The sequence below is a fragment of the Strongylocentrotus purpuratus genome, unplaced genomic scaffold, assembly GCF_000002235.5.
Source record: "Strongylocentrotus purpuratus isolate Spur 01 unplaced genomic scaffold, Spur_5.0 spur5_scaffold_7, whole genome shotgun sequence".
Taxonomy (NCBI): domain Eukaryota; kingdom Metazoa; phylum Echinodermata; class Echinoidea; order Camarodonta; family Strongylocentrotidae; genus Strongylocentrotus; species Strongylocentrotus purpuratus.
The window spans coordinates 39,444,202-39,470,201 of record NW_022145613.1 but is presented as its reverse complement, the minus strand read 5'-3'; the positions used below and the strand labels follow the sequence as shown (position 1 = coordinate 39,470,201).

The window sequence follows — 26,000 nt, the reverse complement described above, 5'->3', positions numbered from 1 at the left end:
ATAAGCTTGTAGTTCAATTGCTGATTTTTGTGATTTCATAAACCAATGGTTTAATTGACATGTGCCAAATAAGTGGATAATGACCTTTGCGAGATGCAACAATGAATTTGAATCTCAAAAACATAAGGGCCACTTCAACTCCCTGAGTATGTACCTTTAAACGATTCATGTTTCTTATTCATTTTTTTTAGGGGGTGTCATCAAAATCAAAATTAATTTTATATAAACATTTCAGAATTAACAACATTAATGCAGCGATTTATCAACAATTAAAATGCTTTGCTGTACAAGAAAAACACCTCATGAAAAATAGACGCTTCTCTGAATGATGTCTTCGTACCGCTGCCACATAATTTCTTCCCTTTTTCTTCTCAGGAAACAATAACAAAAACAAACTATGAAGGTTACCAGACACCACGTCTAGGATGAGAGCTAATTATTGATTGTTATACGCTTCATTAATGGACTCAGTCAATGGTGGTGAGAAAGAGTGTGAGCAGTCTGGCGCATCATAGAGAAAAGGAGGAGATATACACGATACCTAGCTACCGGTAGCCTGAATATCTTTAACTTAAGGACTAGGTGGGAAAATTAATTTCCCAGACTTCATGACTGTGATTGATAAACATAATACAGTCAGAGCAAACATTTGGCAAGTCAAGATCATTATAATTACACTGTACATTCAAAGTTTCTTGTGGTAAAATTTTGGGATTATAGAAATGTTTATCTAAAAAAGCAGCCATTCTCTATGCGCTCAAAACAGAATACAGAAGGAGTATGGTGCATTGGGTTCAAAGTTGTGAGATGTTTAAATCACTATGTTTACAAATTACTTCTGAACACTTCATATTTTTCAATATTTCTAAGGTATTCCAGCAAATCATTCCATAAAACAGTGGCTGCATATGAAAATGACTACCCATAAGATTTTGTCTTACCATAATTAACGGTGTATAAACCGCATCATTTTGCCGCCGGAAAAAAATCAAAACGGTGTACCACAAGGTTCTATCCTAGGTCCTCTACTGTTTTTTAATTTACATTAATGATCTTACACATTCAGGTGCACCTCGCAGTTAAATGAAAGGCCTTCCCGCGTGGGTTTTTTAACACAGACCTGGCTTGCTGCCGACAGGATGGCAAAAAAAAAAACTAGATGGAACTTCGACTGCGCGCAGTCGAAAATGATGCCTCCGTCATAAAGCAATTTCTCATATACATACATGACCCTTTGATCTTTGACCTCATGACCCTAAAATGTACTCAGTTCATTAGCTCTGCAAGATGTCCTGAGTTAAATAGTAATCCATCTGTCAGTTCTAATGAGAATGCGTTCACAAGCTATTTTTGCATACATAATGAGCCCATGACATTTGACCTTTGACCTCATGACCCAAGAACCTACTCAGTTCATTGGCTCTGCAAGATACATACATGATCTAAGTTTGGCAGGAATCCATCAATCTGTTCTAATGATAATGCGATCACAAGCTATTTTTTGCATACATAATAAGCCCTGTGACCTTTGACATTTGACCTCGTGACCCCAAAATCTAATCAGTTCATCGGCTCTGCAAGATACATACATGACCAAAGTTTGGCAGGAATCCATCAATCGGTTCTTCAGATAACGCGATCACGAGAACGGGACGTACGGACGGACAGACGGACGGACAACCCAAAAACATAATGCCTCCGGCTACTTCGTAACGGAGGCATAAAAATGAAGGGCGAGAAAGAGGGGTGCGGTTAATACACGAGGGCGGTTTATACACCGTTAATTATGGTAGTCTGTGGGACATAAAATAAAGACTGTTTACTAGAACGCAGCATTCTTTCAGATTAGTACTGTATTAGCCATTCCTAATGAAGACAATGCCTCATGCTTGTGACAACTGGCAGAATCTAATCTACCGCTATTAAACACATGTACTGTACAGGTGTACATGTAGTTGTGCATTATAACTCAAAGATTTCTCCAATGGCTCCCATGTTGCCTCACTGGCTCAAGGAACCAATAACACTCCCTAACAAATTGCAGACAGAGAGTTATCTACTTCCAGTATATAACATTATAGGACAAGGAGGCATACAAAAATGTAGGCTTAAAATAAAAATGTTTTACAAATAACAATATCTCTGAAGAATAAACAGACTCAAAATTACTACAAGTAGGCTGCCATGTACATGGTACATTTAGAACCAATACTAAGTGAATCCTCCATCTGACATTGATTGACCTCTCTAAATGACCTTAACCTTTGACATTGCTAGCTGTTCAGGGTCTTGGCAGAAGCCAGAATAGTCTGAATACATGTACAAACCTAGTCAATGTGAAGGGGAAAGTCTGAATGTACAAACCTACATGTATCAGTAGTCAATGTGAAGGGGGAAATTATAAAACAGGCAATGAAAAGTAAATGGTTGTTGTACTTTGATTACATTGTATTAAAGAGAGATGTCAATAAAACAGGTAGAATCAGCCACAAATTTCCCCACAAGAACTTCTCACAAAGAACAATTAAGATGCACATGGGGGCTGTAGGTTTTGAATCATATGGCTATGGAATGCATTAAACCAGTACCGGTAAAAAACAAATTGTCAAATTTAGACTTTGAGCTTGCAGACTACACAGGCCCTACATGTATGATCTTCCAATGTTCATCCTGATGAGTGAAATCAGCTTCTGAATTTTACAATAACTTCTATAAACATTGGTGATGTATTAGCAATAACCATAACTATTTTCTTCATATTGCCCTAAAAGCATTAAAGGCTTGAAAGTAAGCTACGTGTACATTTCTCTAGCTGATGCGAAGCACAGATGTAGAAGATGAGTTCAGTAGACAGGATGTAATGCTATATGATCTGTCAGATTTCATCTCAAAACATATTGTACGCCTACAGTACATGTACTGAACAATCAATGCTGGTCTGTCTACAGCTTCATATGCAGGCCCAATTATTACAACAATGTATTAAATCCTTAATTTCTAGTCTGAATTTCGAAAAAATTGGAGGGGATTACATTCAATTTTATATTTGTCCCACGTACATGTCTACAAGCACAGGCACCTGCTTTTAATAATAAAAAGAAGTTCCAGGTCATATTCAAACATAATTTGTTTGAATACCTAAGTTCTGCTATAACAGTATGCACTACAGAGGCTCAAGAAAAGATGAAATAGACCTGACTACCGGTAATGAAATTCAATTTCTGCTTGTTTCTCTCTCTAACCCTGATTTCCAGTCATTTCATTCACTTTCTACAGTATGTACAATACATGTACTGTACATATGATGGCATCCATTTTCATAATAACATTTGTATGAGTGATTATTATAGCAATATGCACTGATGTTCAAAAATCTACTATAATTTCCAGAATTCTACCTGCACAATAGAAGTTGCTGTGGTTAGAGTTCCCATGTGCACTGCAGTTCATGGGAAGTGAAGAAAGATGACAATAACACAAGTTCCCCCATACTACTACTATTACTAGTGTAACATATGTTCACTCTAATCAGATCTGAGCAACATCCAGTGAACAGGGGGGACCTTTCCTCTTCATTCTTGTCTGCTTCAATTTAGGAGTAAAATGAGATTAACTCGGTGCATCTATTTGTACCCTGCCTCTCCCAATAACATCCAGGTATCCTTTGACGTTGAAAGTGAGAATAACTCTTCTACATCACCAATCTGCATGTTCATGTCATATCTTTTGAGGTGATCATTTTGTGTAGAATGCTAGTGATACCTTTTAAGGCCTGATGAAAATTGAAGTGTTTTTTTAATTGTGATTTAACTTATACATACAGCTGTAATTCAAGCTGTGCACAAATAATCTAAACGTTAACATGCAGGCCATAAACATGCACGTACATGTACATGTATACCTGTATGTACACCTATCTGTTCGTTCACATAATAATCAGAAGACACACTTTACAAAATGGACTAGAATAGATTGCGTATTGTGTGAACACTAGAAATGTAGGTACAGTGTACATGTACTGTACATGCAGTACATGAACATACACATGTGAACATTGTACTGATGTACATGTAAGAAAACAAAGTTGGTTAAGTGATGCAGACAGGATGAAAAATGTGTGCATCTTCGACCTCACTACACACAGATGCAGGCATTCAACCATTTTTCCTACGTAAGTCTTTATGAAATGTGCTGAAAATCTGAGGATATTGAAGGATTTAGTGTGTGTAAGCTGTACTAAGGTCTGCATAGCTGGTCTGCATCGCTGGTCTGCATCGCTGGTCTGCATAGCTGTCAAGGCTTAGTCTTGGAAGGAGAAGGAATAAACTTGACCTCTCTTCACCTCTATAATGCAATGCCAACATTAAAAGGAAAGCTGAGCTCTAGTTCCCTCTCACTTTGATTGAATTAGGGTCTGGAATATGTAAAAGATATATCACGTACCTATCGCCATGGTAACTCATCTACTTCAACTGAAGTTACAAGTGCATCATATTATGGTGATGGTGGTCATCATCATTAAATCAACCTGTTTACATGTACTTTGTGACTGTGCACTGAAGTTATATATAATTGTTTGTATTTGTTACGCATGTATGAAAAAAATATCCTTGAGTTTTGAAAAGACAAAACATTTGAGAAAATGGAGAGATGATTTTAATTCAAAAATTCATAACTTTCTCATTAGTTATCCGATTTTGCTCAATCTTTTTTTGATTGGTTTGTCTGATTTTTCTGCTTCTTTTGAAAGTAAGTTATTTTTGGAGTTGACTTGGCCTTTAATACTCAGCTGAATTAAATAACCTATGCACTGTCAGTTCCAACTATAAGCATTAGAATTTAGAATATTCTAAAATAACATTTCTGGGAAAAAAGCCAAGGATTTATTAGTACCTGTACATGTAGACACAAACCTCTATAAAAGCCATTTCTAGATTTCACCGCTTTGATTAGATTTCTACCCAACTGAATATATTGATAATTGCGTCTGAAGCCAGAATATGGAAGTTATTCATTAATTACTCCACACATGAATGGGCAATACCATTCAAAACGTTTTGAACTCTATGAACTCGGTGAAATATTTGATAAGCTCTCTGTTGTTATTCAAGCATACTCTCTGTGGACACAAAAGAATTGGTATGTAATAAGGTCAAATGATAATGTATGAACTTCAGCAGGAGAGCTAAATTCCTTTAGAATGCAGTCTGATAAAGCCCATTAAAGGCCAATACATTTTGTCTACCATGTGCATTTACATGTATGTACAACCTGTACATGCCCTCAATGTCTGTGATTTGTAGCCTCGTGGGGCAACATCAGAACTAGGGTTAATGAACATAAGTATATCACTTTTCGTGATGTTAACAAAATGAATGTTGATAATTTTCAAGGAGAATTGTTAAAAGAATCATGGAATGATGTACACAATATAAACGATGTGGATGAATCTTATTGTACATTTGCAACAACGTTTAAAAGGATTGTTGATAAGCATGCCCCAATGAAGACGAAGAGGGTCAAACAAAATAATGTCCCATGGATAACAAAAGAAATAAAGGACATGATGAAAGAAAGAGATAAACAGAAGAGAAAAGCTACATGTAAGCGCATTGGCAATGATGATGCATGGGAAAGTTATAAGAAGTTAAGAAATAGTGTTACTACATTCTTGCGAAATTCAAAAAAGGTGTACTTACAAGATAAAATAAAGGAAAATGCAGGTAATAGTGCTGCGATTTGGAAAGCACTTAGATGTATGATCCCTAATAAACGGAGTAACTCTCGAATTCCTGGTATTAAATTTAATGACGAAACGATTAATAACGATCATGAAATGGCTAACATTTTTAATGATTTTTTTGTCAGTATTGCACGAACATTACATGATGGTTATGGTGACTTTACTTCCTTTTTAAAAAGGGCAGATACAACATTTGAATTTTAGGCTGTTTTGATCGAAGATGTAAAAGAGTGCTGACAAATATTCCTGAAAATAAGGCCACTGGTTTGGATGACTTACCGGTTAAAATGATTAAAATGGCAATGTCCTACATTGTCTCACCATTGACACACTTGATAAACTTGTCTCTAACCAGTGGCGTAATCCCGAAGGAATGGAAAACTGCAGTAGTAATCCCCATATTCAAAAGTGGGGATGTTTTTTAATTGTCAAACTACCGACCGATCTCGATCCTCCCGATCCTATCTAAAGTTATTGAAAGGATTGTGCATGAACAAGTCACTGAATATCTTACACAAAATTTGTTGTTGTACAGTCACCAATCTGGATTTCGCCAAAACTATTCATCCGCAACAGCCCTCTTGAACCTTACTGAAGATCTATTATCTAATATGGATAACGGTCTGGTAACCGCATTTGTAGCGTTGGATTTAAAGAAAGCGTTTGATACTGTAGATCACAATCTGCTCGTAAAGAAACTCGAATGGTACGGATTTGATCAAAATAGTGCATCTTGGTTTAAAAACTATTTGAGTGAGCGCATGCAAGTCACCAAAGTAAATGGTATTACATCATCTGTTGGGAAAGTAGAGTGCGGAGTCCCACAAGGATCAATATTGGGGCCGATGTTATTCCTAATATTCATAAATGACAATGCAAATGTGGTGAAGCATTCATCAATATCATTATTTGCAGATGATACGTGTATATATTATTCCTCCAATAGTGCCAATGATGTATCAAACAAGGTTAATGATGATTTAAATACAGTAACTTTATGGCTGAATGCTAACAGGCTGATACTTAATATATGAGCAAAACTGAATATATGCTTATTGGATCCCATAAAAGAGTAAAGCAGTTTCATAATGTAAATATTAATATACATAATGTACACATCGGTAACAATGCACTGAAAGAAGTTTAGAGTTGTAAATATCTTGGCGTAATTCTTGATCCTAGTTTGAATTGGAAACTGCACATAGACCATGTACGCAAAAAAGTTGTCCGAGGCTTATTTCTCTTTCGTAAAGTCAGACCTATCGTTGACTTGTGTACTGCTAGAATGCTATACTTAAGTATTTTTCAAACACACTTTGATTACTGCTCTATAATTTGGAATAATGCTACTCACGTCGTATTAAATAAGCTACGTGTTCTACAAAATAGAGCTGTACGGATTATGATTAAGGCACCTTTTGAGCAAAGAACTCGAGAAATCTACCAACAAGCAAAGATAATCCCAATCGTTGATAGATGGACAAGAGGAAATTTAATCATGTTATTCAAGATAATGCATGACGTAACTTCAACATACTTATCTTCACGAGTTGAATTACGACATAATCCACACAATTTAAGAAATAGCGATCATAAAATTCAGCTTCCAAAGCCTAAGACCGAGTTTTTGAGAAGAAGTTTCTTTTATCATAGCTCTTTTAAAACGGAACGTTAAACACACTGGCTACCTTTGTTCGCACCATTGATTTGAATGAACTCATTTAGACTGAACATTATCTTGCCCTTTTTACAATTTTACCTTCAATTTGATATTCTATTAGTTATGTTAATATATATATATATATATATATATATATATATATATATATATTTATTTATTTTTATTTTTTTTCTAGTTTTTTTTATTCTAGTTTTTTAAACATGATAAATACATGTATTATACCCATCCTCTTATTCCTGTCTTGTGTTTTTTTTTCTTATGTTTACCTTGATGTTTTTTATGTGTTATGTTATCGGTTTTACAGTTTTACTCGTATGCTTGTTGTCGTTCTAGTTGAATATCTGCAATTAACTGTCTTATTGCTTGTTTGTTTTGTACATTAATCTGTTAGATATTTATTTGTTTGACTATACATGTACATATTCATTGCCTTACTTCTTTCATTTGCAACGTTTTACATATTATTGTATAATTCACTGTATATTTATTGTTATTTTTATGTTTGTGGACCCCTTTGAAAATCAGCTGTGCTGAAAGGGCCATCCACCCTTTGAGAGGAAATAAATAAATAAAAATAAATAAATAAAAATTTTCTACAAACATGTACAAAGCATTCTACATATGCACGTACATGTACTGTACATGTAAAAGTTTAAAAAATAAACATTTCCTACATTTCGGAAAACTGACATGTACATGTAGGTACAGTGTCATACCTGCCAACCCTTTGAAATAATCTGGAATATTCTGATTTTCAGGATTTTATGGACCTGGAAATTCAGAATTTCCAAATTTTCGAGAGAAAAAACAAATTATGTTGGTGCTAAAAAGCCAAATTAATCTTGTTTTATCATGTGCTGCAATTTGAGAGTTCACGTATTGCATGCGTTGAATGGCTGCATGGTCGAGCAACGAATTTGTATTCGCTTTTTGGTACAGATTCACCATGTATTGCCAGGTGCACTGCGGCTGCAAATGCGATTTCTTATTTTCGAAGGCATTCTGTGCTAAAAATTCCAAATTCTTATTTTTAAATGTTGGCAGGTATGCACCTTACAGTGTAACTCTGAGTGTCATAGTAACAGGGCTTAAATTAATCCAAGGCCACCAAGGCCATGGCCTTGGATGCCCCTTTGATTGGCCTCAATGCCCCTCTCATTGGCCTTGGAGATTTTTTGTGCCCTTTCCAATTCTTCCTATTTGTGCTGTAATATAGGAATGTGCCCTACAGAAAAGTGGCCTTGCCCTAAAAATATTGAAATTTAAGGCCTGTAGTAAGCATGCCAGGAGTCATTGGAAGTACAAATTCAAGGCATTAATCCTCGCATACGGGTAGTTCAAGTGTAAAAATCACCCAAAATAATTTGTGTTCATCTAGAAATACACAAATAATTACTTCATCAGTTATGGAGCTTTGGTTTTCTTTAATTTTATGGGATCTAGATCTCCATACAGTACAGGTACTGTAGATACTTCACATTGAATTACACAAGACTTGACAGGAGCAGATGCCCAATCTACAATGTACAGGGTACAAAGTCTTACACTTTCAATACAGTATAGCCGCATGGAACCCCTGACAATCTTATACACTGTATCAAGTGCCAAACCGGTTTTGGCAATTGATATAATTTCAAGTGAAAGTCACATTTAATCTTTTATTTGCATCGAACCCTTAAAACTGTACATCAAGTGCAAAACTGATTTTGACAATTGATACACTTCAAGTGAAAGTCTCGTTTTATCTTCCCATGAAACCCTTTACATCAAGTGCAAAAGTGATTTTGGCAATAATAATAATTATAATGTTTAGCTTTATAGCCTTATAAATACAAATGTCTCTAAACGCTTTACAAAATATACATACACTTCAAGTGAAAGTCTTGTTTTATTTTTATTTTCACATGAACTGTATAGCATAAGACACGTAATACAGACAAAAGATATTTATTGAAGTGGGTATAAAAAGAGAAGAGATGTGTCAAGTATTTCAATTTTTATCATTTTTTCAGTTGCCTTCTACACATGTATCCTTTTATCCATTGTTTTCTCATATTTCACGTACAGTGTAGGCCTACCAAATAGTACAATACATGCTATTCAAATGTACTTTGACTTGTGGGGGAATAATATTAACTCTTTATATGCCACACCAATAATCTCCCTGAGCCAAATTGTTTTATCATGCGTTTATACCAAAGGCTTCAAAACTATTTAGCTGTTTCTTGTGGAAGATTAATGTTATGGGGCTGATCAGGACCTGAAATGGGTACTGGTACATCTAATTTGTCAAAGCCATTGTGTTGCACATACATGTACATGTGGCTAACGAACAACCATGACGAGATGTGAAGAAAGCAACCATAATATCAAACTGAACTGATTGAAAATTAAATAGAAAGATATAGAAAGACAAACTGAGACAGAGTAAGACAGAAAGACAGAGAGACAGACACAAACATGGCAAAGCCAAGGTAAAATGTTGAGAAATTACAGCAATTACATGTATGCCAATTTCAGTGCAACAGTAAACAAAGTAGGAATAGGATTCAGGAAGAATTACATGCTCAAACTTTTTTTTAAATATTTAACCCCCCCCCCCCCCCCTTTGGCGGCCAAGTGAAAAGGAAAAAAGGGTAAAACAGTAGAACGGTGCGATTTTTTTTTGTTGGTCAAACCCCCCCCCCCCCCCCCCTCCCTTGGCAAAAAAGCTAGATCCGCCCTAGACCGAATTTCCGTCTCTTTCGTTCGAAAGCCTCTTATTGGGGTGTACCAATTCTTTCTAGATCCGCCCCTGACTAATCACACTGCGATTTTTTTTTAAGAGCAACATACCCCATATTATACAATTACAAATAATGAATTTAGATCATGGGTTATCCTGTTCAAGCTGACTTAATTTTGATATTTTATTCTTAATCTTGTAGACTAGATCTACAGTTTGTATTGTTGTAGACCTAGGTCTACAGTTTGTATTGTTGTAGACCTTGGTCTACAGTGTACATGTACATGTAGTGTTAGAAGCTTGGCGAATAAAAATCAATCAATCAATCAACAAATGGAAATATTCACACTATTCAAAATTTAACTAATGAAAAACTCTTTATTTGTTTTATATGACATCTACAGCACAACCTGAATCAATCTGTTCAACTGCCCAAACTGCACTCCACAGACCTTCTTCTTCTAGGCCTGTGATTGCGTTGCATCACTCAGCGAGCGTTTGCAGGTGATCGAGCGCACCTCTTAGCTAGCCCCGTCAATACCAAACTTGAATAACAATTGCCTTGGTTTTCTTACCCGAAGCTTCGGCGGAGCGAGGATGATGTAAGTACACCAGATAGATTGAGCACAAGAGCCACAGAAATCCCCCTGATGTCAGCGCCATTGAATCTGATCCTAACATATAAATCCTTTTAAAAAGGCTGGAAAGCCGTATTAATCTATTTCCATCCAGATGCTATTTCAACTTTGCCTAAAATCTGAGAATTGTGATGATTTTTTTTTCTCCACGAAAAGAGTGCCGCGTTCAGGGTCCGTGTGCGGGCTACCTTCATTTATATTTGACAAAATAAAATGCCAGCTAGCTAGCTAGCTAGCTAGCTAGGTGTACGGTAGTAGTCTAATCTGCAATAATTCAGACCTAATATCAATGTTTTGTTATACGTAGAAATTGCTACTAATAATATGATACCAAAGATGACACAGGAAAATCTTCTTTCTATTAAACATAATTGTGGTTTTTAGCAAAACCTCTTTTAAAAGATTTTATATCAGTAGCACGAATTTCTTTAGTTGTTCAGGGGCGGATCTAGCTTTTTGCTCAGGGGGGTTGACCAATAATGACGATGCGGAGCATCGTCCACGAGCCGCAAAGCGGCGAGCCGATTTTTTTGGGGTGTTTATTTGAACCCCGTAAGTGATGTTTTCCTGGCATCTATTAACACAATGGAGACCATAAAAAGCAGTGCATGATAACGTCTTTTTAAATCAAGTAACAGTTAAATACACAGTTATATCCAGAGTTATCATGTGTTTGGTTAAGTTACCAGATGAGTTGAATATCTTCTCACAATATTTGCACTTGAAAGGGTTTCTCTCCAGCGTGCGTTCTTTTTTTCTTTTTTTTTTTTCTTTTTTTTTTTTTTTTTTTTTTTTTTTTTTTTTTTTTTTTTAATGTGGGGATTTTGGGGATGAGAATCGGCAACGCTGGCCTAGCTTGTCACTTCGGCGGTGGCCCGTGTCCTCAAAAAAGCTGATGGGGGGGGGGGGGCAAGGGACTCTGTGACATATTTTGTTCGCCCAACCCCCCCCCCCCCCTCCCCCCCAAAAAGAAATAATAATAATAATAATAATAATAATAATAATAATAATAATAAATGAAATAAATACATAGAAATAGAATAAAATAAAATTACAAGTTTTAAAAAAAAGATAAGATTTAAAAAATGGTCCCCGGATTTTGTTTGGGGGGGGGGGTTGCAACCCCCCCCCCCAACCCCCCCCCCCCCCCCCCCCCCCCCCCCCCCCCCCCCCCCTCTAGATCCGCTTCTGTTGTTTCATGTAGTATAACGACTGTGCTCGCTAGGAAATGCAGACAAACCCCGGTACGGGGCAGTATAGGCCACACTCTAAAAAAATTGTTGGGCAACAAAATTGCCCAATTTTTACCCACATGAGAGCGATTATGTGTCCGACCAACTATTGGGTAAATTAAAGATTTTGCATGATTTACCCAGTGTGGGATAAACAGAAAACACCCAACTTTTAACCAACAAAAATTCACCCAATCAGAAAATCACCCAATTCTCAACATAATAATAATTGTGTCATTATAGACACTTGTTGGGCAAATAAGTTGGATAAAATATATTATATGTATTATATACAAAAGGACATTAGTGCAGCGGCAGGACTCGAACCGCGGACCTTCCGATTCACAGTCCTGTGACATATCCACTCGACCACGACACCTCTAGTATAAGAATATAACCCTATTGTTGAAAAATATTTGCCCGACTTACGTTTGCCCAGTAACCTTGATCTGCCCAACTTATTTTGAACAATTAATTGGGAAAATACATGTAAATGGACCAACTTTAATTTGCCCAATAACATATATTACCCACCCAATTATTTTATCGGTAACTACATGGTTGGTAGGAAATAACTCAATTGTTGAACGACATTTGCCCTACATCTATTTGCCCAGTTAACTACTAAACTTATTTTTTTACTTTCAATATGTTACTTCTTTATAGTTTAATGGTTGGGAGTAAATAACCCAATATTATTGGACAAAATTTGACCAACTTTGATTTGCCCAGTAACATCTGCCCAACTTGTTTTTACAGTGTATGTGGCAGACTCTCCTATTTGAAATTGTTATTCTTTCGTAAAACGCATTAAAAAATAATAATGAATTGAAAAATTACTTATCTTTTGAACTAATTTGCCATTTGCAGTCACCATTTACTATACGTTTGTGCCCAGGAGGGCCAAGCATCCAGATCCGGACCATAACTGATCCCGCTACTCTGTCGGTGCACGTTTTGCTATTTATGATCTCCTTGCATCATTTCGATATCCAGTATTATTACATTGGAATTTGCTGTTTAGTTGTAGATACTCGTAACTTATATTTAAGTATCATATCTTTTTCTTATTTGTTTGTACACTGAGTGGATTAAGAGGAGGCTATTTATGCCTTTTGCTCGCCATGCAGCCACTGACCTCTTGTTTACACCTGTCAAATTGCTAATTATTTTAGAAAAAAAATCATGTATGAACAGTATATTGTAAACATTTTGCACTCTCGCAAACAATGCCTCCTGTTCATCCAAGCGTGAACACATACCACACAAAATCGAAAAATCGAAAAATCGAATTTTCAAACTCAATTCGTGCGATTTGGTACACTTTTTCCAGCATAAAAGTATAATAAGTCTCGGATTTCTAGGAGGAAAAGACTGTAAACACAATAAGCAGGACTATGTGTGCACTCCGCATGGATAAAGTACGCCGGTGTAACAAAAAGTGTTTATAGAACACTGGTATTCATGATACCCAGTGGCGGATCCAGGGGGGGGGGCCGAAACGGCCGCGGCCCCCCCTATTGGCGGCGCAAAAAAAAGAAAAAAAAAGAGGAAGAAAAGAAGAGAAGAAAAAAAGGAGAAGAGGAGAAGAAAGAAAGGAGAAGAGAAAAGAAAGGAGAAGGGAAAAGAAAAGGGAAGAGAAGAGAAAAGTGAAAATGAAAGATAAAGAAGAAAGCCCAACTCCCCCCCCCCCCCCCCCCCCCACTCCGGGGTCGGAGGGACCGAATTTGTGTTCCCAAAAATTCCGATAAAGAGTTACTTTTTTCACGCAAAAAAGTCCGGCCCGTAATACACAAAATCCGGCCCGTACTGACTTACACCGGAGATAGAGGGGTGCTTTCAAAGAGAGGGAACATACATGTGCGTACCCTATACTGAGTGGGTGGGGGGGGGGGAGAGAAAAGTCGGTGAAAAAGGGGGAAAGACAAGGAAATGGCGCTAAGTGACAGTAGCGACGGATAAGGGAAAACTTGAATAGGGAGATTTGGGGTCATTCCAAAAGGCTTGGCAAACGTTATTGAATAGAGGGGGCCGGGCCTGCCGCATAAAATCTCGAGCCGCGGATTCAAAGTTAAACGTAAAAAAACAGCCCCTGCACTACAAAGGTCATCACTCTTTAGTGAGTAATTTGAAAAGGGCACAATATTGTTGATGTCTTTTAAAAAGAAGCTATATACTCAACAGTCAAATTTTAAATTAACGGTAGGGCCGCTTCATAACTCTTATTTTGCCCTTCATTTGGATTCAGCTCATACCAACTCGCTTGTGCTTGTATTTGAACTCATGTTGGTAGTAATCATGGACAGGGGCGGCAATCCTGGGCCCGATAGGGAGACATGTCCCCCAGGAAATTTAGAAATATAGCTAGAAAGAAACATAGCGGAATTTTCTAGAATGCATAATTTCAACATTGCAAAATCTCGCTTTGTCGCTACGCCCCGGCCCTCGCCCGATTACAAAAAACTATGATATGACGCTCCCGGCCGTGATTTTTTGTGTGCTATCACAATCATGATTGTTTCATTTTCCCTTTAAAGCAGGCGCGTAGCCAGGAGCGGTAGGGGCAGTTAGAGGACATAGGACGAAAAAGGAGCAGACAAAGAAAAAAATATTGAAAATAGAGAACGGTACAACGAATCGTCTTCTTTCTCTAATAGTTTAATGAAATGTCAAAGCTTCCGCGTTTCGCTCGGTCGGGAGGGGGGGCAACTGAAATCAGACAAGGAATGGTAAAACGAATCGTCTTCTTTGTCTAATAATTTAATGAAACGTCAGAAGTTTACGCGCTATGCGCGGGCGGGGGGGAAACTGAATTCAAACAAGGATTAAGAGACGAGAATGGAACAACGAATCATCTTCTTTCTCTAATAATTTAATGAAACGTCAAAGCTTCCGCGCTTCCCGCGGGAGGGGGAAAACTGAATTCAAACAAGGATTAAGAGACGAGAATGGTACAATGATTAGTCTTCCTCCTCTAATATTGTAATAAAACGTCAAAGCTTACGCGCTACGCGCGGGCGGGGAAAAACTGAATTCAGACAAGGATTAAGAGTCGAGAATGGTACAAAGAATTGTCTCCTTTCCCTTATAATTTAATGAAACGTCAAAGCTTCCGCACTTCGCGCGGGAGGGGGGGGGCACTCAATTCAGACAAGGATAAGGAGTCGCGGACGGTACAAAGAATCGTCTTCTTTCTCTATTAATTTCATTAAACTATGAAAGGCCAAAGCTTCCGTGCTTCGCGTGGGAGGGAGGGGGGGGGGTGATTTTAGTCAAGTAATAAGAGTCGAGAATGGTACAACAAATCTTCTTATTTTTCTAATAGTTAATGAAACGTTAAAGCTTCCGCGCTTTGCGCGTGAGGGGAAAACTGAATTTAAACAAGGATTAAGAGACGAGAATGGTACAACGATTCGTCTTCTTCCTCTAATAATTTGATGAACCGTCATAGCTAACGCGCTACGCGCGGGCGGGGAAAAACTGAATTCAGACAAGGATTAAGAGTCGAGAATAGTACAAAGAATCGTCTCCTTTCCCTTATAATTAAAGAAAACGTCAAAGCTTCCGCGCTTCGCGCGGGAGGGGGAGGGGGGGGGGAACTCAATTCAGAGAAGGATTAAGAGTGAAAAATGGAACAACGAATCATCTTTCTCTAATAATTTCATTAAACTACGAAAGGCCAAAGTTTCCGTGCTTCGCGCGGGAGGGGGAAAACTGAATTCAAACAAGGATTAAGAGTCGAGAATGGTACAACAAATCTTCTTTTTTTTCTCTAATAATATTAATGAAAGGCCAAAGCTTCCGCGCTTCGCGCGGGCGGGAGGAAACTGAATTCAGACAAGGATTAAGAGTCGAGAATGGTACAACAAATCGTCTTCTTTCTCTAACAATTAAAGAAAGGTCAAAGCTTCCGCGCTTTGCGCGTAATGGGGGGGGGGGGTAGCAAGCTGCCCGAATATGAGTTTTCTAGTTTATTTTGGTAATAAATAACACTTTAACAAAATACATATTAAGCTCAAATTGTTGCTCGGTCGCTACGCTCACTATTTCGAATTGTGAAACCAGAAAATTACTTTTCGGGCAAGAGGCTATGCCCCCCCCCTCCCCCCCCCCCCCCCCCCCCCCCCCGATGAAAATGTCAAAAATTGTACCGGTATGGTGCTTCTAATATGACCTTGTCAGTATTGGTATGTTGAGTTGAAAAAACGGTCTGCGCAATTTTCAAATTTCCGGCCCCCCCCCCCCCCCCCTATTGGAAAATCCTGGATCCGCGCCTGATACCGGTACCTCGAGGTGTATAAGTGCTTGATATTGATACATGTTCACGTATATTAACTAAACACTGTAAATATTGTCTTAACAAGATCAAGAGTCCATAGAGTGTTACGTTTGTCCTTTTTGTCTTTACTTTTACAATGTTGACAACCATAAGGTACGGTTTCCTATTACTTCAGAACCAGTCACAGTATAAGACTCCTGCATCAGTTAGGATGGGCAGACAGCAATCACTTGCGTCGGGATTCAGCTTCAAACACCTAACATCAGGCACCGGCCGGGGAACGTTTTTAAAAGTGGGGGGGGGGGGGTCTAAAGTATTTACGATCAGGTACAGCGGAGCGTAAATTGGCGTGGGGTCCAGGGGCGCAGCCCCGGAAGCTTAGGGGTTTTAGCAGGCCAGGTGTGGCGGAGCGTCATTCAAAGTGGGGGGGGGGGGCACCAACAATAAAGGGCATTTTTCGGGGAAAGGGGATACCTAAAAGGGAAACCTCAATCGAAAATATACAATTTGTTAAACATTGGTATATACACCTACATTGTGATTACATTTTCAGGGATGATTTCAATGTTTGTTTCTCTCTTTACATGGTCCAAAATACTGTTTAAGCATGTACTTTGCAGTTGGTTGTGATGATTAGAAAATTTATTTGCGAGCGAACTAAACGTGCGAGCAAAAGAAAATTGAGATTTGTGAGGTCACAGTGCAAAATATTACATGTTATAAAGAAGACAAAACAAAGCACAATCTAATCATGCCAGACTAAAAAGATCTTAATAAGAAACATAATTATATCAACTTTAAATACGAGCGAGCGTACCGAACCAGATGTGGGTGAGATTAAAGAAAAAGTTGCTCTTAAAGTGCCCGTTCAAAGAAAATCATATATGGTAAATAACGTATCACTAGAAACATTTTTATACAAGTTTTAGGTCAATTACATATCGGCTGATTTATAAAAATACAAATAAAACCACCTGTGGACATGGCATCTAGGATATACGAGAGATTCGCCAGAAAAAATAACGATGTTTTAATGACGATACATGAACCAATCCTGCCCAAGCAGACGATAAAACAATGAACTGAACTGACATCCCATAAAGAATGAACATAATTGCTATGCTAATATCTCTCAAAATAATAAGCGAGTTCGTTATTAGGATTTGCGCATGGGCAGATAAAGGTCATTCGCACCCAAATTGTAAAAACCATTGAGACGAATACTCGGATCGTGCTCATGAAAGTTATGTAATCAGTATTCATTTATGCACCAACAGTACATTTATCTGATGCACAGGTGGAAGCATTCTTCTCAAGAGGCAAACAAAAGGTATTCATGAAGCACCTCCATCACTAATTGGCAGTGATTATTCTGAAATGCACAGGTGGGAAGACCTGGGAAGACAGGTGTCTAAGATCCGTGGATATTCGTTCCAGAGCTATTTTCGAACTAGCTTATTATAATGAGTTTAGTGTATATATGATGGTATTATACACCATTTCACACAACTTTACACTGCAAATTCGTTGTGTAATTTTTTTAATCAAAACTGAACACAACCAATATGCAGTGTACCACTGAGACTACGCGTCTCCTATGTGACTTTCAAGGAGGAAATTACCATTTCTCTCGTCGTGACGGCTATTTTGAATTTCTAAATTATTAACAATTCAATAAATTCGCCCCTAGACACCCCCCCCCCCCCGGACAAAGGCTCTGCCCTGGGCCCCATCGGTAAAGATACAAGTCGTCCCTTTGATCCATAAAATTGTCCTTATAGGAGGGGGGGGGGGGGAGAGAATCAATTTCCTTTAATAAACCACTTTAAAAGAGCACTTTCTTTCCTATTTATATGTAAGATATTCTTATATGTAAGATATTCTTTCCTATTTATATGTAACCTTGATCATTGTAAACACTTACATTTCAGCTTTTTAGCTGCAGCATGTGCATTATTGTACTTTATGTTTTTCGAAATAAACCTTGAATGAATGAATGAAAAGTCTATAGCTTGAGATTTCCATCTCATCCAGCAAGTGCAGGACACGCCTTTAATACTGAACAAACGTTGGATGGGATGATGCCTTTATTACTGAATTTAGGCCTACTTTGAATTACTTTGAATTATAATGCGTGACCACAGGTTTTCCAGACACCCGAGGATTTCTTCCGAAGCCATAATACACCCTAAATGAGGATTTCGCGTGTTTTCCCCGAATTCACACACTAAATGGGTATTTCACATACGACAGTGTACTTCTAAACAAGTAGTGTAAAATTGTAGCCCCTTGAGCATCAGGCCCGTAGCCACGACCCCTCCCCAGGACTGTATGTGCCCCCCCCCCCCAAAAAAAAAAAAACATCAAACTCCGGCTACGGCCCTGTTGAGCATCATGAAGTGTGACAGGAATATTATTGTTGACAATGTACAATAAATCAAATTGTATTGTATTTATTGCGCCTCTGATGTAAAATTCACAATGCAAACATTTATTTCAATAGAGAAGCAATATTATCAACCTGCACTTCCAAATGAGTTAAATACACAGCCATCATAAGTTGGGATGGAATTGGGATTGAAAATCACATTTTCAAAATATGACTTTTATCGTGTCTTATGTTTTGAAAAACACTTTTTTGACATTTTATAAGAAAATAAAAATTAGGCCAAGGGTAGCCTATGGGCGTGCAAGAGCCCGGAGATATAGATTTGCATTAATCAAAATACTAAAACGTGGTTTTAATTCATTCCAAACTTTTAAAAAATATCCTGTGGTTAGCAAGACTCGAGGTCAGATTCAGTATGCTTACCAAACCCATCACTAACTTTGCGCTGGCGGACATTATGGCAGTACAATGGCCAAAGATACTTTCAAGCTTTGTGTACCCATTACTGTTAACATTCTAATTGTTATGTCGGATTAAGCTCTTTTCATGTTTTGGCAGTACTCAATCCGGGAAAAGGGTCATTATGCTGTATTCTGATCATTCAGTTCAAGATCGGCCCAAATCGGAGAAATATCATACAAGGTGTGAATTTATAAAAGTTACTTATGATCTCGGGAATGTTCCCGTTATAAATCAAATACTAATGCAAAATTAATGGCGTACGGTACATTGCCTGAGGTTAAAAGTCGACAAGGGCAGGCAGGCATGAGTAGAAAGCCCCCGTGAGAAGGCCTCGGCCGGAATTTAGCTGACCCGGAAGCTGACACATCATTCTCAGTCTCGCTGTATACATGAAACGTACTTTGTCATTATTTATAAATAATGAAAATGTGAATTGTAATTATTCATAAATAATGAAGTATGAAATGTAATTATTTATAAATAATAACAATGTGTTATGAATTATATACAAATAAATGTACATTTTCTTGCATTATATGTAAATAATGGTTATTATTTGTTAAATAATGATCTTATAACATATAATTTGTCTATATAATTGTTTACAAACGGCGCTTCATAGAAACGTGACCATATTATTGACCATAATCATATTTGCCATATTGCCCATGTCACAGGTAAATCCTTGTTCACCTGCACCCAGTTCAGGGGTTTATTTTATACAGGAGATTTTAGTTAAAGAAACAACAAAACAAATAAGGATATCTCCACAGAGTAGTTTGAGTGAAAGATCCAAAAGAAAGGATTTATTAACACTTAACCTCAAAGGTAGGTTAAGCTACAAAATATCACTCATCCAATTAATAAGTATAATACATAAAAAAACATGTATTGGTAACCATATAACAGTTATATATATCAGCGGAATCTTTAGCCGACATGCAAGGCTTCACAAACTTACAGTGAAAACTCTTAACATATACAATAACTATACAAGGTTTAAAAGAAAGGGACTATAATTATCTTGAGGTATAAAACTATCAATCCTTCTGTTCATCTATGGCCAGGGCGGAGAACGTTGCCTTGGTAACAGGGGGGACAGTCTAAACCAGTTCCGATCGTCTAATACAGTAGGACTTTTAAGGGGCTGAACAGGGCGACCGATATCTGTTCAGGGAGGGTGACAACCAGGCGAAGAATACAATATTTAACAGTAGAAGAATTAACAGTACAAGAATATGGTTCTTGTACTCTCCTAAAAATATGACTTGTCTCGCTGGTGTCCAAATTAGCTCTCCCATTATTAATACAACAATGAGATTTTAATAAATGTAATTCTATAACCCGACATGAATAGAATGAATAGAAAGAGAAAGAGAGAAAAAGAGAGAGAGAAAGAAAGAGAGAGAGAGAGAAAGAGAGTTGATAACAACTAAGGTAATAAACTTACTCACAACAAACTAAGAATAAAATATATACAAAGTAGTATAGAACACAGCATAACTATGCTACAAAACATGAGCTCAACTGTACAACAATGTCATGAAATGATAAAGTAAAACTTAAGCTATTATATTCCAAGTCTCATCTCGACTGGAATAGAATTGAAAAGTTCAGAACATAACTAAGCTTTGGCAAATTGAGTTAGGCCAAACTATTATGTTGATGAAAATAAAAATATATCACATCTTTCTTAGAGTAAACCAAGAATAATTATCAGGGCAGTATAACATACTGAAATAGAACATATCCTATTCTATTCTGACTGAATGTAAATCATATCACTTCTTCTATCAAATAAAATACTACCAAAGACTTATGATAGTGAATATGAATAACTATATTAAAAAGGCAATATTCGATTACAGCCTTAGCAATGAATTAAAAGGAATTAGAAAACAGTGGGTCTTACCTGTTCAGGGAGGGTGACAACCAGGCGAAGAATACAATATTTAAAAGTAGAAGGAATAACAGTACAAGAATATGGTTCTTGTACTCTCCTAAAAATATGACTTGTCTCGCTGGTGTCCAAATTAGCTCTCAAAGGGAGAGCCAATCTTCCTCCCAAACTAGGCAAACAACCCCAATATTCCCTATTCCTAAGACAAAGGAGTACCAGTAAATGTATCCACTGGTCATTCATTGTTTATGTACTCTACGAATTAGGGAAGTGGTCTGGGTTTTTGACATAAACAAGGCCTATATGACAGGGGTCTCTTTGTTCCCTTCACCAGTGGCATATACCAGCTAGGTGGTCGAAACATAAAAAAGGTTTAAAGGGACAATTCAAAGAGGGGTGTAACAGTTTAAAGCAATATAGGTTTACTCAAAAACAGAATATACCTTGTTAATAAACAGGGTCTGACACTCTCCCCTCCTAGAATCATGGCGTCCCGCCATGGCAATTAAAACAAAAACTATCTTAAACAGGTCTGTAGGAGAACTAGACTCTGCTTTTGAACAGCAAGGTGTTCTTCCATGAGTTTAAATTTCGCCCTCCCAAGAGTACCATACCAGAGACGATCTGGGGGAACACGTCTCCTTGATGATCTTCTAGGGCGTCCTTCTGGCTCATCTTCTGTGTCTGTGACTGGGACCGTATCATCAGGGTCTGTGATGTGAGGCTGGGGTTCTAGAATATTAGGGTGATCTGGTACAAACTCCTGAGCGTCAGGGTTCAGGGATACATTTGGATCTTCTGGACCAGATAGGGTAGGAATTAAGCTATGTCGTCGAGGGGCAGGAGTTGGACGAGTTAGGATGACAACTGGATCCACAGGAAGAAAGAGATCCGATTCAGATTCATCATCAGAAGATCGTAACGTTGGAATAGGCTGTGTGTTGGTTGGTAGTCTCTTTGATCTGCGAGGCTTTGGTCTTGGAGCTGGTTTGGGCTGCACGACTTCCACATCAGGCTCCTGAGGGAGGAATCCGCATGGTAGAAGAAGGTTGCGATGGAGTGTCCGCTCGGGGCCATTATCATCTATGGGTTTCACCACATAGACTGGCATGTCATTGCTTATCCTCCTGACTATGATGTACTGTCTAGACCCCCACCGGTCAGCCAGTTTGTGCTTGCCCTTGAAACCCAGATTTTTGACAAGGACCCTGTCTCCAGCTGTGAGGGCTTGGTCTCGAACCGTCCGGTCATATCTCTTCTTTTGATAAGCGGCAGCCTTTTCAACCTGACCGGCAGCCAACCTATGTGCTTGGTTCAGCCGTTCTCGCAGACCTTGGATGTACTTATGGTGTGAAGGAGCCGCAGCTCGTTGATCTCCAAGCCCAAACTGTACATCTATCGGCAGTCGGGGTTCCCTCCCAAACATCAGAAGATAGGGAGACATTCCGGTGGCACTATGCTTGGTACAATTGTAGGCGTGGACCAGGGGTTTTACATGGAGACGCCATTCCTGTTTCCTCGCGTCCTCCAACGTACCAAGCATATTGATGAGGGTCTGGTTGAATCTCTCGACTTGGCCATTCCCTTGTGGATGGTAGGGTGTAGTTCTGGACTTTCGAATTCCGGCAATCTGACACAGTTCCGCTATCAAGTTAGCCTCGAAATCCCTGCCCTGGTCAGAATGCAGCCTCTCCGGGAAACCGTAGTGAATGAAGAATTGCTCCCACAGAACCTTTGCAACTGTCTTGGCCTTCTGATCCTTAGTAGGATAAGCCTGAGCATACCTGCTGAAGTGGTCAGTGATGACAAGGATGTTGGTGGTGTTCTTGTCATCAGGTTCTAGGGAGAGGAAGTCCATGCATACCAACTCCATAGGTGCAGTAGTTTTTATGTTGACCAAGGGAGCTGACCGGTGGGCACGCCGCTTTCGCTGAACACACCTCTCGCAGGTTTGACAGCGATGTTCCACTTCCGCATCCATCCGTGGCCAGTAGAATCTGCTGCGAAGGAGGTCGAGTGTCCTTTCCATCCCAAGGTGGCCAGTCTCGTCATGAAGGAGTCGGAATGCTTCCCCGCGATGGCTTTTGGGTAAAACCATCTGAAGCATCGGTCTATCATCTACACCTTTGCCAACTCTATAGAGCACACCATCCTTCAACTTCAAGTGACGTAAGTGCCGTAAGATTACTCTGGCCTCCTGGGGCATCTCCGATCGCAACTGTGATGTGACTCTCGTTTCACTTTCAATGACCTTGATCACCTCCCGGATGGAGTCATCTTCCAGCTGTAATCTCCGCCAGTCTCCAGGAGTCAACGAAGGGAGTGCAGTTTGCCCTGGAACAGGCAAGTTAAACTCGTCTGGAATGGCTGCTTCACTGTCAGTGAGCATCTCTATCAGGGCAGGATTTTCTTCTTGATGCACCTCGCAGATGGCTTTGAAAGCATCTTGTGGGCAGACACCCTCATCTTCCTGTAGGCGTTCCAGGAGTTTAACGATCTTGTCTTGAATGTTGATCGAGTCGTCGTCGTCTCCGAGGGATGCTTGAGGTTTCCTCGAAAGTCCATCTGCATCACCGTTTCTTCTGCCAGGCCGGTACTTGATGGTGAAATCAAAATTAGCAAGGGCAGCAAGCCAGCGGTGACCAGTGGCATCCAACTTGGCGGAGGTAAGGATGTAGGTCAGGGGATTGTTATCGGTTAGGACAGTAAACTTAGCCCTGTGGAGGTAATCTACGAACTTCTCTGTTACTGCCCACTTTAAAGCAAGGAACTCCAGCTTGTGAGCTGGATAGTTTGTCTCGCTTTTTGACAAACCCCTGCTGGCATAGGCGATGGGTCTTTCCTTGCCGTCAACCATCTGGTACAACGCAGCACCAAGCCCAATGGTACTAGCATCAGTATGAAGGATGAAGGGTGATGAGTAGTTGGCAAAAGCTAGGATTGGTGCAGTGGTGAGCTTGTTTATCAACTCCTCAAAAGCATCTTGGCACTTCGCTGTCCAGTTGTCACCAAAGGGTGTTGATGGCTTGGGTTTAGCTGGTATGGACTTGCTAGACTTGGACGAGCTCTGCTTCTTCCCTCGCTTTTGGAGTGGTTCATACTCACGCAGTAAGTCATGAAGGGGTTTCGCAATACGGCTATAATGAGGGATGAACCTTCTATAGTAACCTGTGAACCCGAGGGACGTCTTCAACTCCTTCGCGGATAGAGGTCTTTCCCATGACTGGACAGCAACAATCTTGTCTGGATTCGTGCTCACCCCATCCTTGGATACGACGTGCCCAAGACAGTTGACTGATGTCTTGGCAAAACAGCACTTCTCTGGATTGAGTTTCAGACCGTACTCTCGCAGCCGTGATAGAACTTTGGTCAGTCGTTCGAAGTGTTCTTCTAGGCTGGAAGAGAAGACTAACAAGTCGTCAAGATATACCAGGACATCTGACATAGCCATATCTCCCATACACTTCTCCATCAATCGTTGGAAAGTCGCTGGTGCATTGGTGATCCCTTGGGGCATCCGATTGAACTCGTAGAACCCGAGAGGACACCAGAATGCTGTCTTTGGCTTATCTTCCTCTTCCATCTCGACCTGGTAGTACCCGGACTTAAGATCAAGGGTGGAGAACCAAGCTGCTCCAGATAGTGTGTGTAGGGTATCTTCTATCTTAGGAATGTTGTACTGGTCCTTGACAGTACGTTTGTTTAATTTCCTGTAATCTATGCAGAGTCGAAGGTCTCCGTTTTTCTTCCGGACAAGAACAATGGGTGATGCAAATTGACTCTGCGAATCTCGTATAATGCCCATTTTCTTCAGTTCCTGGAGATGACGCCGGGTGTCTTCATAGTCGGCAGGAGGAATCCTTCGGCAGCTCTCTCGAAAGGGAGTGTCGTCTGATAGTTGGATGCGGTGCTTGACTGAAGAGGTGCACCCAATGTCGAGGTCATTTACAGAGAACACATCTTGGTAGGAATGTAGGAGTTTGGTTAGTCTCTCTCTGTCCTCTGAAGTCAAGGAAGACTCAGCAAGGTTTATGTTAAACTCTGTTTCCTTTTTTACCTCGGGGTTGGTCTCTGCAGTATTGCAATTTACCTTCTGGGGCTCGGTGGAACTCTCAAACACATTTACCGCAAAAGCATATGCAATGGGCACTCCACCAGGAATCACAATGTCTCGTTGTGATTCATTGCATACTACTACCTGTACTGTGTAAGAGGATGACTCAGAAGGTGACGAAAGGGTGGGTTTCACAATCAAACCACCAGCAGAAAAACAGTTGTTGCCTTCTTCTATCATGAGTAAGGATGCTGGTGCTCCATGAAAGTCCACTCTGCCTTTCAATGTTGTCGTCTCGCCACTCTTTAGCTTGGCAGCTTCATTCTTGGGTAGAATGACCTTCAAGGGTGGTCGCACTTTAAGAATTTCATTTTGTTCGGTGTCAACTCGTCGAAAGGCAGAAACAAGGGCACTACTTGCCTTCAACGTCTGGAGAAAATCTGCTCCTGCCTTCTGCTTGCAGCTCTCGTACATTCTCCTTACTACACTAGTGTTGGTACCAATGAGGAGGGGTATTCGATCGCTGCCATCTCGGGTTGGAGTAACCAGTGCCAGTGTGGTTTCGTCTGCTTGAACGCCGGCCTCGTCAGCGTTGAAGTGCAAATGGATCTCGATGTAGCCAATGTAGGGAACTGTGCTTCCACTTGCACCAACCACGAGCAGGTCGTCAATGGATTCCAAGTGACGATGCGCCAACTTCTTGTGATAAAACTCAGCAGATATGCATGTCACTTGGGATCCAGTGTCCATAAGGCACTCACAGGGCACTCCGTCGACCTCAGCCCAGACAGTGGATTGGTCACCCACTAGTGCAGCTGGAGATTTCTTGGATGTGGCCTGAGATGGCTTCATCTGCAAATTCACCTTTGCAGATCGCCTTATGGGACTCTTCTTGGG

The 26,000-nt window shown here is 39.5% G+C and overlaps 1 protein-coding gene and 1 long non-coding RNA gene across 2 annotated transcripts in view; both read right to left on the bottom strand.

The window, feature by feature from the left end:
* LOC582052 (low-density lipoprotein receptor-related protein 1) overlaps nt 1-10,977 on the bottom strand; it is a 131,025-nt gene extending 120,048 nt beyond the window's left edge. The window contains exon 1 of the mRNA XM_030974056.1: nt 10,725-10,977. Coding sequence (XP_030829916.1) covers nt 10,725-10,830 — 106 coding nt within the window. The 5' untranslated portion in view covers nt 10,831-10,977. The remainder of the gene's footprint in view (nt 1-10,724) is intronic.
* Nucleotides 10,978-19,927: 8,950 nt separating this feature from the next.
* On the bottom strand, nt 19,928-21,155 carry LOC115919760. Its single transcript, XR_004062008.1, has 2 exons — nt 21,062-21,155; nt 19,928-20,316 (listed from the first exon to the last, which is right to left on the bottom strand). It is a non-coding gene; the product is annotated as an uncharacterized LOC115919760 (long non-coding RNA).
* Nucleotides 21,156-26,000: the final 4,845 nt, after the last annotated feature.